Source organism: Hylobates moloch, unplaced genomic scaffold (genome assembly GCF_009828535.3).
Source record: "Hylobates moloch isolate HMO894 unplaced genomic scaffold, HMol_V3 SCAFFOLD_13, whole genome shotgun sequence".
Taxonomy (NCBI): Eukaryota; Metazoa; Chordata; class Mammalia; order Primates; family Hylobatidae; genus Hylobates; species Hylobates moloch.
In genome coordinates this window covers 34,029,315-34,043,452 of record NW_026652288.1, presented here as the reverse complement: position 1 = coordinate 34,043,452, position 14,138 = coordinate 34,029,315, and the positions used below count along the sequence as shown (strand labels likewise).

The 14,138-nt window shown below is 38.2% G+C and overlaps 1 protein-coding gene across 1 annotated transcript; it reads right to left on the bottom strand.

Annotated features, from left to right (window-relative positions):
• Positions 1–225: 225 nt before the first annotated feature.
• Positions 226–13,987, bottom strand: ZNF404 (zinc finger protein 404). Its single transcript, XM_058426625.1, is given in 3 exon segments — positions 226–2,192; positions 2,194–2,393; positions 13,905–13,987. Coding segments are annotated over 3 exon segments (1,569 nt in total). The 5' UTR covers positions 13,951–13,987; the 3' UTR covers positions 226–869.
• Positions 13,988–14,138: the final 151 nt, after the last annotated feature.

Here is a 14,138-nt window from a genome sequence, read left to right as displayed (position 1 = left end):
GTGACAATGGTTTAGTAGACATCTAGAAGATTATCTTTGATCCTAGCAGTTGTATGTTGCCTTTTTTAGAGGTGAATGATACCTAAAACATTCACTCAAAAAACAGGAAAAATGATGTATGTAATATATATATTCATGTGTAATAAGTATGATTATATATGTGTCTGTGTATATACATAGACATGAGACATGCATGGGTATATATGTATTTGTGTGTATATATGTGTTAGTATACACATAAAAAAGAGAGACATCAGATGTACTGAAACTAGGTGAAGGGCAAACAAGCCTTCACTGCACCACTGTAAACAGTTACCTTTTCTGTAAGTATGTAAATCTTAACATTTTCATAAACTTAGGGAAAACTTTTCCAAGTTAATATCTGTCTTCTGGCTACCTAACTGTTCATTTTTAATTTATTTTAATTGTAGAGGATGCAAAATGTATGTTATCTGTATTATAGGATTTGTGAAAAAATTTCTTTAAACCACTCTCTAATTTTCAACAGCTATCCTTTCATTATTCAATAAATACACAGTATTTATTCCAGCATTAATCTTCAGGGGTATGAATTCTGAATTTTAAAACTTCTCATTTAATATATTCTACAGGATTTTGTCCAGAATAAATTATATGAAGTGATGATAGAACATTTTCAAAATATCACACTCGTAGGGTCTTCCTTCTATAAAATTTATTTTTAGTAATTCTAACAATTATCATAAAAATAATGTATTTAGTAAGCAAATACTATGTGCCAGATGCCTTTCCAAGTATTTATATTCTATATTAACTAGTTAAATCTTCACTATAGCATCATAATAGTGACAACAGTAAAAATGTGCCATGGCTAAAGGCTTTCCCTCTCATTACACTAAGAGTCTCTCACCATGGTGAAATCTTTGATGTTGACTAAGTTGATAGCAATGACTAAAGGCCTTACCACATTCTTTGCATTTGTGTGGTTTCACACCAGTATGAATTCTCTGATACTGAGTAAGTCGATCACTACGATTAAAGGCCTTACCACATTCTTTACATTCATAGGGTTTTTCACCAGTATGAATTCTCTTATGTTGAGAAAGACCTGAGATAGAACGAAAGGCCTTCTTACATTCTTTACATATATAGGGTTTCAAACCAGTATGAATTGTCTAATGATAAATTAGTTGAGAATTAAGTCTAAAGGTTTTTCCACATTCCTTACATTCATAGGGTTTCTCCCCAGAATGAATTGATCGATGTGTCTTAAGGTCTCCAACACGACTGAAGGCCTTCCCACATTGCTTACATTCATATGGCTTCAAATCAGTATGAATTATCTGATGTTGAATAAGATATGAATGAAGCTTAAAAGTCTTCCCACATTCTTTACATTCATGTGGCTTCTCACCAGTATGAATTCTCTGATGCTGTGTAAGTTGAGAGCCTCTACAAAAGGCCTTTCCGCAATCCTTACAATCATAGAGTTTCTCACTACTATGAATTCTCTTATGTTTAAGAAGGCTTGAGCCCCTACTAAAAGCCTTTCTACATTCTATGCATTCATGAGGTTTCTCACCAGTATGACTTCTTTGATGTTCAACAAATAGATAGCTGTGAACAAAGGCCTTTTCACATTGTTCACATTTATATGGTTTCTCATCAGAATGAATTTTCTTATGTTGGTAAAGACTTGAACGATGACCAAAAGGCTTTCTGCATTCTTTACATTTGTAGGGTTTCACACCATGATGAATTTTCTGATGCAGACACATATGTCAATATAATCTAAACATTTCCCCACATTCCTTACATTCAAAGGGTTTCAAGCCAATATGAATTTTCTGATGTTCTGTAAGGTGAGAATGACGTCTAAAAGCCTTCCCGCATTGCTTACATTCATAGGGTTTCCTACCAGTATGAATTATCTGATGCTGAATAAGCTGTGAATAAAACTTAAAGGCCTTCTCACATCCATTGCACTCATAGGGTTTCAAATCAGTGTGGATTTTTCGATGTCTAATAAGATGCTGGAAAACTACAAATGCTTTTCCACATTCATTACATTCATAGGGTCTCACACCAGTGTGGTCTCTCAGATGTTCAGTAAGGTGTGAATATCTTCTAAAGCCCTTCTTATATTCCTTACACTCATATGATTTCTCTCTTGTGTTATTTCTTTTATGTAGAGGAAGGGATTTATGTTTTTTTGAATATCATTTGACTAAAACATCCCACTTTAGGTCTCTGTTGTCTCCCAAATTCAATTGTGTACTGTGGGTCATTTCTGAAAATAAACTTCATAAGGTTGAAGGTTTTATTTCTTTTCCATGTCTCCTGATGGTATGCATTTACTTCACAATTTCTTTTTTCTGAAGATAACTTGTCACTTTCAGTTGTGAAATCAAAGTCTGGAAGAAAATGAAAAAACAAACAAATGCTATTTTCCAATAATAGGAGTAGGGAGAGGACATCTATATTAAAAACAGTGATAAACTAAAAAGTGTATCTGTTAGTAGTAAAAGAGTTCAGAAAATTCTAAAATACTGCCATGCAATTTTTAAAAGGCAAGAAGGGCTCAGAAAATTATGAAAGTGCACAGGAGGATGTAAGATTTATGAGTAGACAAAGAGAAAGTCACTAGTTCTCATATTTAGTTGCAAATCAGAATTACCACAGGAGCGTTTTACATGTCCTGTGGTAAATAACCATGTCCACGGCGCCTGCCATTCAGTAGCCTATGCTGGGAGGGCACATGCGCAAGAGCTTGACCATCTCTACCATTGGTTGACTTGCTCTATTAAGGGCTATGATTTCACGTCATCCTGCATGTTTAGAGACGGCGAGTGGAATCTTGAGTCTCGGCTGGAGAAGGCAGAGCATGGGCATGCACACCTCAAAGCCTCAAACCTGAGTGTGAGAGGAGAAGTTGGTGAGCTCCAGAGTATGGTCCACAGTTGGTACTCTAGGTGTGAGCTGAGGAGAGGGGCTTTTGTTTTTCGCACTCCCAGGTAGCGCCAGCACCTATAGTAGCTCCAGGAGCACAGCAGGCGTTAAGCGTGCATTGGTTTTAGAGAAAGAATGCCTGTGTGTTTTGTGTTTTCGCTCTGTGACATTGTGGAATTCATTGTGTGAGACCATGGATGGGGTTGTATTCCTGATTATGGTTTGTTTCTAAGTGTGTTACTTTGGACATGAAATGGTTTGTTTCAGATTTTGAGATTATGTAAATTTTTTAAGCCCTCTCCTTTCACTCCAACTCCCACTCTGAAATTTCCCATGCCCAAGTGCCATCCTCTCACTTAAAATACGTATCTGGCCGATTTGTCCAAGGTAAATACTACTATGGCCTACTTATCCATTAGGCAGAATGGGCAAAGTACCAAGAGCCCACAGAAATGTTTTCTTTCAAAATAAGAAAATGAATTTTAAGGTCAAAGAAACTTAACATCGTAGTCTACTGGCGAGTGTATAAATTGATACAATCACTTGGGAAAACTATTTGGCAAGATCTATTGAATTTGAATATATGCATTTGCTATAACCTAGCAGTTCCATTCTTACCTTTAACCCAAAAGTGTGTGTGTGTATACATATTCACCAAAATACATGAATGGGGATGTTTGTGGCATTGTCATTTTGATTGGAATTGCATTCAATATATGGGTACTTTTCAGGAAAATTGGTATTTTAAACATTGTGAAAAGGCTGGGTGTGGTGGCTCATGCCTGTAATCCCAGCACTTTGGGGGGCTGAGGTGGGTGGATCACTTGAGGCCAGGAGGTCGAGACCAGCCTGGCCAACATGGCAAAACCCCGTCTCTATTAAAAATACAAAAATTGGCCAGATATGGGGGCGCGTGCCTGTAGTCCGAGCTACTTGGGAGGCCGAGGCAGGAGAATCGCTTGAACCCAGGAGGTGGAGGTTGCAGTGAGCTGAGATCGTGCCACTGCACTCCAGCCTGGGAGAAAGTGTGAGATTCTGTCTCCCCCGCCAAAAAAATAAAAAGAAAATTGAGAAAGGACCTCCAGGAAGATGGAATAGATGTACTTTTTTCTGTTCGTCCAGCTAAGTACAATAAAAACCCTGGGTATTAGTTATAAAAAAAAAAGAGAAAAAGAAGACTGAGTGGTAGAGAAAAGGTAGACTGGTGCTGAGTTCCCTTGGTTTTCTTTGTGCCTCCTTTGTGCCAGACTTAAAGCCAAAGAAGCTAGCAGTCCCAATACACCAATGGGCACAGACAAAAAAGTCCCAGCAAAAGCCTGCTGTCTTTAGCCAAAAGACAAGGAAGAGGGCAGCCTAGCAAGAAGGAAAACTTTTAGACAATTACTGCCATGCTCTAGTCAAAACACCACAGGAAAAAGCTTCAGCACTATCCCCAGCATGCCAGCAAAGACCCATGCTTCCACTTTTACCTGGAGAGTTAGGACTTTTCTCCCCACCCCTCAACCCAGTGCTAACAGTAGAAGCCACATGGAGTGCAGTAATAAGGCACTCCGTTCCCTCCAAATTGAAATCAGTGGAGGTCTAGTGGGAAACCGGAACTCCCATCCGTGCCACTAGTAATGAGGAGCCCCCCTGTGGGTATCAATGGAGGCTGAGTGGGAAATCTGGATTTCTGTCACCACCTAATAATAATGAGGCAGGATCCACTTCCCCTACCACAGTGATGTCAGAGGAGAACAGGTGATATAAACTGAATTGTGTACTCCACTCCCTGAGTTCATATGTTGAAGTCCTAACTCTCAGTACCTCAACATGTGGACTGTATTTGGAGATACGGTCTTTAAAGAGGTAATTAAGGTTAAATGAGGTCTTTGGTGTGGGCCCTAATCCAGTCTGACTGGTATCCTTATAAGAAGAGGAGATCAGGACACAGATACTCAAAGGGTGTGTGAAGGTAGCACGTTTACCAGAAGAACATGGCCATCTACAAGCCAAAGAGAGAGACCTCACAAGAAACAATACTATTGACACCTTGATATCAGACTTCTACCCTTCAGAACTATAAGGAAATTAATTTGTGTTGTTTAAGCTGCCCAATTGGTGGTACTTTGTTAGGTATGATCCAGAGCCTCAGATCAGAAAACCAAAAATGTTCAGTTCTGACAGAAAATCACTTATCACACCAAGAACTAGGAAGATCTCAAACTGAATGAAAAAGACTCAATAGATGCCTACACTAGGATGATAGAAATATTAGAACTATTTGACAAGAATTTTAAAGCATCCACCTTAAAAATGCTTCAGACAATAATTATGAACATGCTTGAAATAAATTAAAATATAGAATGTCTCGGCAAAGAAATCAAAGAGATAATGGAACACCAAGGAATTTTGACTCCTGAGAAATTTAGGAACCAATTAAAAACTCATTGGATGTACTCAGCAGCAGAAAGGAAAGAACAGAGGAAAGAAAAAGGAAACCGGAAGACAGAACAGTAGAAATGACCCAGAATGAACAACAGACTGGATAAAAGACGAAAAACACAAAAATGTGTAAAACTATACAGAAATTGACATAACAATTATAGTCAAACATAGTAATACTCTGCTGACAATTGATAGAATAGATGAAAAATCAATAAGGACAGAGAAAACTTGAACAATATTATCAACCAATTAAATTTAATTGACATAACATTCTGCCAAACAACAGCAAATTGCCCAATTTTTCCAAGTACATATGTCAAGATAGGCCATAACCTGGACCATGCAACAAATCTCAAAAGCTTTATAAGGATTCAAGTTATATAGAATATGTTCTCTATTCCACAATGGAATTAAATTAGGAATCAATAACAAAAAGATAGCAGGAACTAAATAACTTTTTTTGTTTTTTGAGACAGTCTTGCTCTGTCACCCAGGCTGTAGTGGTGCAGTCTCAGCTCACTGCAACCTCCACCTCCTGAGTTCAAGCGATTTTCCTGCCTCAGCTTCCCGAGTAGCTGGGACTACAGGTGTAAGCTGTACACCACGCTGATTTTTGTATTTTTAGTAGAGACAGGGTTTTGCCATGTTAGCTAGGCTAGTCTCCAACTCCCAACCTCAAGCGACCTGCCCTTCTGGGCCTCCCAGAGTGCTGGGATTACAGGTGTGAGTCACCACACCCAGCCAGCATTTCACAGTCTATAGGTCAAATAAAATAAAGTAAAAAATAAAAACAACATATCAAAACATATAAGATGTAGATAAAATAAGACTTCAAGGAAAATGTATAGCATTAAATGCCTATATTAAAAGAGAAGAGTGTCTCAGTGACTGATATGGTTTGGGTTTCAGATGCTCTTCTTTTTCTCTTGTTTCTTAAGATAAACACTGTATTTGTCCATCAGTGACTGATATGGTTTGGATCTGTGTTCCCCACCAAATCTCATGTCAAATTGTAATCCCCAGTGTTGGCAGTAGGGCCTGGTGGGAGGTGAATAGATCGTGGGTGTGGAGTTCTCATGAATGGTTTAGCACTATCCCCCTTTGGTACTGTATGGTGAGTGAATTCTCAGGAGATCTGGTTGTTTGAAAGTGCATGGCACCTCCTCCCTTGCTCTCTTCCTCCTGCTCCAGCCATGTGATTTGTGCCATAAGTAACAGCTCCTTGAGACCTCCCATGTTTCCTGTACAGCCTGCAGCACTGTAAGCCAACTAAACCTCTTTTCTTTATAAATTACTCAGTCTTAGGGATTTCTTTATAGCAGTGTGAGAACAGACTAATATAGTGACCTAAGCTTTTACCTTAAGAAACAAGGAAAAAAGAACATCTGAAACCCAAAGTAGGCAGAAGAAAGGAAACAAAAAAAGAGAGAAATCCATGAAATGTGCACACCTGTTCATGATAAAAAACACATTCAACACATTAGAAATGGAAGGGAACTTCTTCAACATGATAAAGGGCATCTATAAAAAACGCACAGCTAATATCATACTTAATGGTGAAAGACAGAGTAGTTTCTAAGATGAGGCACAAGACAAAGATGTGCACTCTCACCACTTTTTTTTTTTTTTTTTTTGAGACGGGAGTCTTGCCCTGTTGCCCAGGCTGGAGTACAGTGGCGTGATCTCAGCTCACTGCAACCTCCACCTTCCATGTTCAAGGGATTCCCCTGCCTCAGCCTCCCGAGTAGCTGGAATTACAGGTGCCTACCACCATGCCCGGCTAATTTTTTTATATTTTTAGTAGAGATGGGGTTTCACCATGTTGCCCAGGCTGGTCTTGAACTCCTGACCTCAAGTGATCTCCCTGCCTCAGCCTCTCAAAGTGCTGGAATTACAGGCATGAGCCACCACACCCAGCCAACTCTCACCACTTCTATTTGATACATGCTGGAGGTTCTAGCCAGGGCGACTAGGCAAATAAATGAAATAAGAGACATCCATATGGAAATGAAGAAGTAAAATGAAGAAGTAAAGCTATATTTGCAGATATGATTTAATATATATAAAGTCCTAAGGAAATCACAAAAAACTAATAAGACTAGTAAATGAGTTCAGCAAAGTTACAGGAAGATCAATATGCAAAAAAATTGTGTTCCTACAAACTAGCAATGAATAATCAAAAAATGAAAGTAGGAAAACAATTCCATTTACAATAGAATTTGAAGAAAATACTTAAGGAATAAAGTTAACAAGTGAAGAGGAAAAGTTTGTACACTGAAAATTATAAAACATCATTGAAAGAAATTAAAGACGACCTCAATAAAAGGAAAGACATCTGTGGTTCATGGATAAGAAAAGTTAATATTGTTGAGATGCCAATACCTCCCACATTGATCTATGGATTCAATGCAGTACTTACCAATATCCTAGCTGGCTCCCCCCTCCCAACCCCACTGCCTCCAGAAATTGAACAGGTGATCCTAAATTCATATGGAGACACAAGGGACCCAAAATAACCAAAACAACTTTAGCAAGGAAGAACAAAGTTTGGAGGACTCACATTTCCCAATTTCAAAAGTTACTAGAAAACTACAGTGTGGTACTGGTATAAGGGTAAACATATAGATGAGTGGAATAGATTTCAAAGTCCAGAAATAAGTCTTGACACTTACTGTCAATTCATTTTCAACAAGGGTGCTACAGCCATTTAGTAGGGGAAAGAATAATCTCAACAAATGATGGTAAGACAACTAGATGTCCATCTGCAAAGAAAGAATGAAGTTGGAATTCTACTTTATACCATACACAAAAATTAACTCAGATCACTGACCTAAACATAGGAGCTAACACTATAAAACTCTTCAAAGACAACACAGGGGCAAATCTTCATGAGCTTGGAATAGGCAATATTTTAGATACACCAAAAGCACAAGCAAAATAATAAATAGGAGTATATCAAAATTAAAACTTTTTACTGCAAATTATACCATCAAGAAAGTGACAAGATGCCCACTAAATGGGAGACAATATTTGCCCATCATACATATGACAATGGACTTGTATCTAGAATACAAAAACTCTTAGAACTCAACAATAAAAAAATGGATAATCCAATTTCTGGAAGTCAGTCCGATTTCTGGGAAGATCACTCCCATCCTCACAACAACAAAAAACTAAAGAAATTAATTTTTTCTGGATCTGTCAGATAATAGAGGTCACAAGGCAAACCACCAGCCCTAAATCTGGAGAGACAAGCAAATAGAGATCAGCTTACTTGGAGCAGAAGGACCAAGTTAAGACCATTTAGGCAGGGAAAGAATATTGGTAACTAAGTGTTACCAATAACACTGCTAATTAAGTATTACCAGCTAATTGGTAATATTTATTAGCAGTGTAATTAAGTATTACCAGCTAATTGGTAACTAAGTGTTGGTAACTAAGTGTTACCAATGAGCTGGTAATAGGTAATTAGCAATGCTACTGGTAGGAACGCTTAATTGGTAATTTAGAGAATTCATTGGAGGCTAGCTTCAAAAATCTTCCAGGGATGCAGTCTTAGGGGGAGCCTCATATTTTCATGGAATTTACCTCCAGTAATGCTACTAGGTTCTCATGGTGAATTTACAAGAAAAATCTCATGTTTTGGAGGAGGACAAAAGTAACTAGTTTGAGATACACTGAGAGTGTTCCACATAACAAAGGACTGCTATCCAAGGGAAATGACTTTATCAGATACTTATATAACTTGGGAGAAAGGCAGTATGTCAACTGGCCTTCCTGTCTCACCTAAGGGGAAAACAGAAAGACTAAGAACTGCGTCTGAAGGTCACAGGCCAGGGACCCAGGCCCACTAAAAGACAGATTAAATCATATGATTGTAGAACACTTCCCCTCTCCCCACACTTTACCACCATATCAATAGGATTCTTGTATAACAACAGGATAATAAAAGTGAGAAGGCTGCAAGACACAGATTCTATTTTTAAAGTTCTTAGGGAAATTCAAAGACAACAGGGAAGGAAAAAGAAGGGACACTAGAGAAAGGTAAAACTGAAACCTCTGACACCTTCAGCTAAATCATTAAACACAGCTCAACACCTAGCCAGATTAACATAAAACCTCACACTTAACTGAAGCTCCCACATTGCCTGCTATATAGCTGTCTACAGTTATGTATTCTCCTGTCCTGCACAATGTAATTACACTCTGCAAGAAGCTAAAGCTTACTGGCAGGCCCCTACTTCTCAAGATATATCCAAACCCTGATGAATGACAGCACACAGGGTCCTACCATTGCCAATGACCTACTCTGCTGCATCAAGGAACTGCAGATTAGATTTGTCCTTGTCTCATTCTATTGGCTCCTCATGTGATGCCCTTTTGGTGTAAGCCAATGCCCTACAAACTAGCCAACTTACACCCATTGGTGCCACACCACTTAATTTCATCCTTTGGGTGAAATGAACCCCACACAAAAGCCTTTAAAACTATACCTCCCTTCATGCTTAACAGTTGGGACCTGGACATGACAACTACCCCTCTATGGTCTCCACAGTGACCTCCACAACCACATCCACGCCAGTCCCATTGTCCAACAATCCATGCTTCACTCTGCACTATTCCTTCATCATGACACCACATCCTACTTTCTTCAACTTGCCAGATAATACATGTGAAACAGTAACAGAACATGTCATCCAAGAGATAAAACTCCAACAATGCTGGGCCTGCCAGCAGGCGTCCCAACCTGGGTAACCACTCATACAACTAATTTCCACACTCTTGGAGGTATGTGATATCCATACTACTAACCAGTCGCCGTCCTCTCTGGTCACCCTCCAGCTCCTTTACTTCCCCAGGCACCCTCAACCTCACCAGGTTCTTCCTCATGAACTTTCCCTTCACAGTCCCACCTTTCCTGCCCTCTATCGACGATTGATATTATATAAAACCATTGAAAGTACAAGGGCCTCACACGTATGCACTGGTGAATGCCCTTCCCATAAAAGGGGATACCAGGCCACCTTTTTGTATATTATAAATTGGGCCTCATCACAATCTTTGGTATAATAGGCATAAGTCTAGATCTTTTCAGTCCTGTAGCAGACTTCATTCTTAGAGCTGCCAGCCAAACAACGTCACAATTCCTGGCAGACCATATATACCAAACGGCCCAAGATTTAGAAGCCCTTAATGAGATAAAGCTCTGTAGCTGTCATGGTAGTTGATAAAATACTGCATTAGACTAGTGGCATCTCAAGGTGGCCCTCTGAAGGAACCTCTGGCTGCGTGAAGGTCAGTAAAAACAGGAAAGCTTTCCAGAATCGTTCAATAGATAAAACAACAAACCCAAACAGTTAACGATGTTACTAAGTTACTAAAATGTGGCAAGAGTTTCTGAATCCCCATTTCTTCTCCTGACTGCCTCCTTCTGCCTGATTAACATTATCTGGCGCCACAGTATCTTTCATGGAGCTATTATAATTGCTGGCCTAATTTTACTGGGTCAACTTTGCATATTTGGCCTCTCTCAAATGCAAGTTTATTTATGGGAAACCTGGGAGCTTGCTGTGCTAACCCAAACATCAGGGGTGAATTGTGAAGACTGGAGGAAACTTGGAGTTTGACTTAATGCAAGCCACCTATAAGCATCTCTTGCCTATGTCCAGGCTCCCTCACAATCCTGATGAGGTTCACTTACTGCTCCACAAGTGCATATGCCCTCCACCACCTCTTTTAAACTCTGTGCTGACAGAACATCCCCTTTTATAAACTGCCTGAACACTGACTATTCTTTCTGTTTTGGACCTTTTCTTGGACAGCCCTCCCACCCCTGTAATCATCTTTCTTTGATCATTCCAAAGGACTACCATCAGGAGTTTTGAAATACAAACCTAACCTTGGAAGGAGTTTCCCCGCATCATAGTAGAGGTGCTGTAATAGGCATATAGATTGGGAGGGAAAAACAAATTTTTTTTTTTTTTTTTTTGCAGATGACAAGATTGTCTACACAGAAAATCCCAAGCAATCAATTGAACAGCTACTTAAACCAATAACTAAGTTTAGCAAGATCATAGGACACAAGGTCAATATAAAACAATCAACTGTATTTCTATATATTGAAAAAGAACAATTGGAAATTGAAATTTGAAAAACAGTACTAATTCAGAACCCCAAAAAAGGAATATGTAGGTATAAATCTAATAAAGTATGTGCAGGATCTGCATGTTAAAACTACAAATTATTGATGAAATAAGGAAGCCCTAAACAAATAGGCAGATACTGTGTTATGGGTTAGAACATTCTCAGTATTGCTAAAATGTCAATTGTCCCCAAACTCATCTATATATTCATTGCAATCTCAATAAAAATCCCAGCAAATTATTTTTACAGATGACAAAGCTGATTCTGGAAATTATGGCAAGGCAAACAAATTTGATAGCCAAAATAAAATAATGAGTTGGAAGACTCACACTATCTGCTTTCAAGACATTACATACAGATACAAAAGTCAAGATGTGCAATATTTGGCAAAATGATAGACACATAAAACAATGAAACTGCACTGAGGCCAGAAAAAGACCCATACACGTATGGTTAATGGATTCACAAAGGTGCCATGGCAATACTGAAAGAATAATTGGATTCTCATATGCAAATAGTGGACCTCCCTTATATAAAGATTCACATCTTATATAAATACTAACTCAAATATATCATAGACTTAAATATGAAGCCTGAAAACATAAAAGTTGTGATAAAAAAGTGGGAGAAAATCTTTGTGACCTTGGATTAGGCAGAGTTCTTATATTTGAAACCAAAAGCACAATCTATCAAAGACAAAAAAGGAACTTCATTAAAAAAAGTTTCTTGTGCGAAAAATACTGTTAATGGAATAAAAACACAAGCCACATAATGGTATACAATATTTGCAAAACACATAACTGACAAAGATATCGATCCAGAACATATAAAGAACTCTCAAAAATCAGTAAGAAACAATCCAGGTTTTAAAAAAATGGACAAAAGATATGAACATAGTTCACAAAAGAAAATAGGCATATGGATAGCAAACGAGCAGTGAAGATGCTCAGTGGCCATTAGGGAAGTGTAAATTAAAACCAAAATGAAATCCCACTATAAACCTTTGAAATCCTAATAACAAAATAAAAACGAAACCAAACCCTGACATACCAGTTGTCAGTGAAGTTAAGGAACTGGGACTTTCATACACTGGTGGTGGGAATGTAAAATGGTACAGTTATTTTAGAAAAGTCTGTCAGTTTTTCATAGATAAGTATACTGTTACCATACAACCCAGCAATTCCACTCCTAGATATTTACTAAGACAAAGAAAATGTGGACACACAAAACTGTTTGCAAATGTTAACAGCAGCTTTCTTCATAATCACTAAAAACTGAAAACCCAAGTATCCCACCAGTGATAAATGGATAAACAAACTGTGGAACATCCATATGACAGACTACTACTCAGCAATAAAAGAAATGACTTCTGTACTGATATATGCAACAAGACAGATGAGTCTCAGAAGCATTAAGTGAAAGGTGCCAGACTCCAAAGGAAACATACTCTAGGATTCCATTTATATGACATTCTGGAAATGATATAAACTATACAGACAGAAAATGAGTCAGTGGTTGACAAGGGCTGGTGATGGGGAGAAGGGCTGACTAAACAGAACAAGCAAGTTTCAGGGCAGGGGGTACTAGAACTGTAGAATATCTTGATTGTGATGGTGGTGTTCACATAACAGCACTTGCCAAAATGCATAATGATACATTAGAGTCAGTTTCACTGTATATAAATTATTCCCTAATTAAAAAAAGAATGTTAGCTTGTATGATTTTCATGGATGCCTTTTATCTCATTGAATAATTTTTTCATCATGAGTGGATGCTGAATTTTGTCAAATGTTTTCTCTGAATCTACTGAGATGATCATACATTTGATCGTAAGAATCCAGATATAAGAGTACATACTAAATCCATAGGAAGCTCAGGAACAGACCTAATTAATTTATGGTATAGAAATCATAATACTTGGCACTGGAGGTGGGATTGACTGGAAATGGGCACAAGAAAACTTTTTGGTTTGATAGACATATTGTATACATTGATCTTGGTGATGATTACATTTGTCAAAATTCAGGAAGCCATGAACTTGAGACTTGTGCATGTTACTGCATGCAGATTACACCTCAATAAAGTACTGTTAACATACAAAACTTCTAGTTGCTAGCCAGAAACTGATTTCTGGACCCACTAACAAGCTGCAACCTTCAGTTTGATAAGCACTCGTCCACGAGATCTGCAAAAATGGGAAAATCAGGCCATATGACTAACTTATATATCCTCCAAGCCTTGCAGAATTCTTCTTCTGAGTACAATTTTAGAGAAACTTTTAGAGATAAAAATGTCAAATATTACTGAATTTTAAATATGACAGTAATTTCAAATATTACTGAAAAATTACAACGTGTTAGGCACTGAAAACGCAGAGTAGATTTGGAAGTCAACAAAGTCCCTACCCTCTTGGATCTTATATTCTAGTGGAACAGAATTCAGCATTTCCATCTTAGTACTTCTGGTTTACTCCAGATCAGACTCATCCTTCCTGATCCTCTTGTCTGCATGTATCAGCTAATGGTCAATGTTCTGAATGCAGTCCATATGTCTCCACTCTTGTGAGGCTTCTCTGCTGTGTAGTCTCCCAATCACTTGGCTGAACTACTGACTCTATAAAACAAATGTTTTGTCTATGA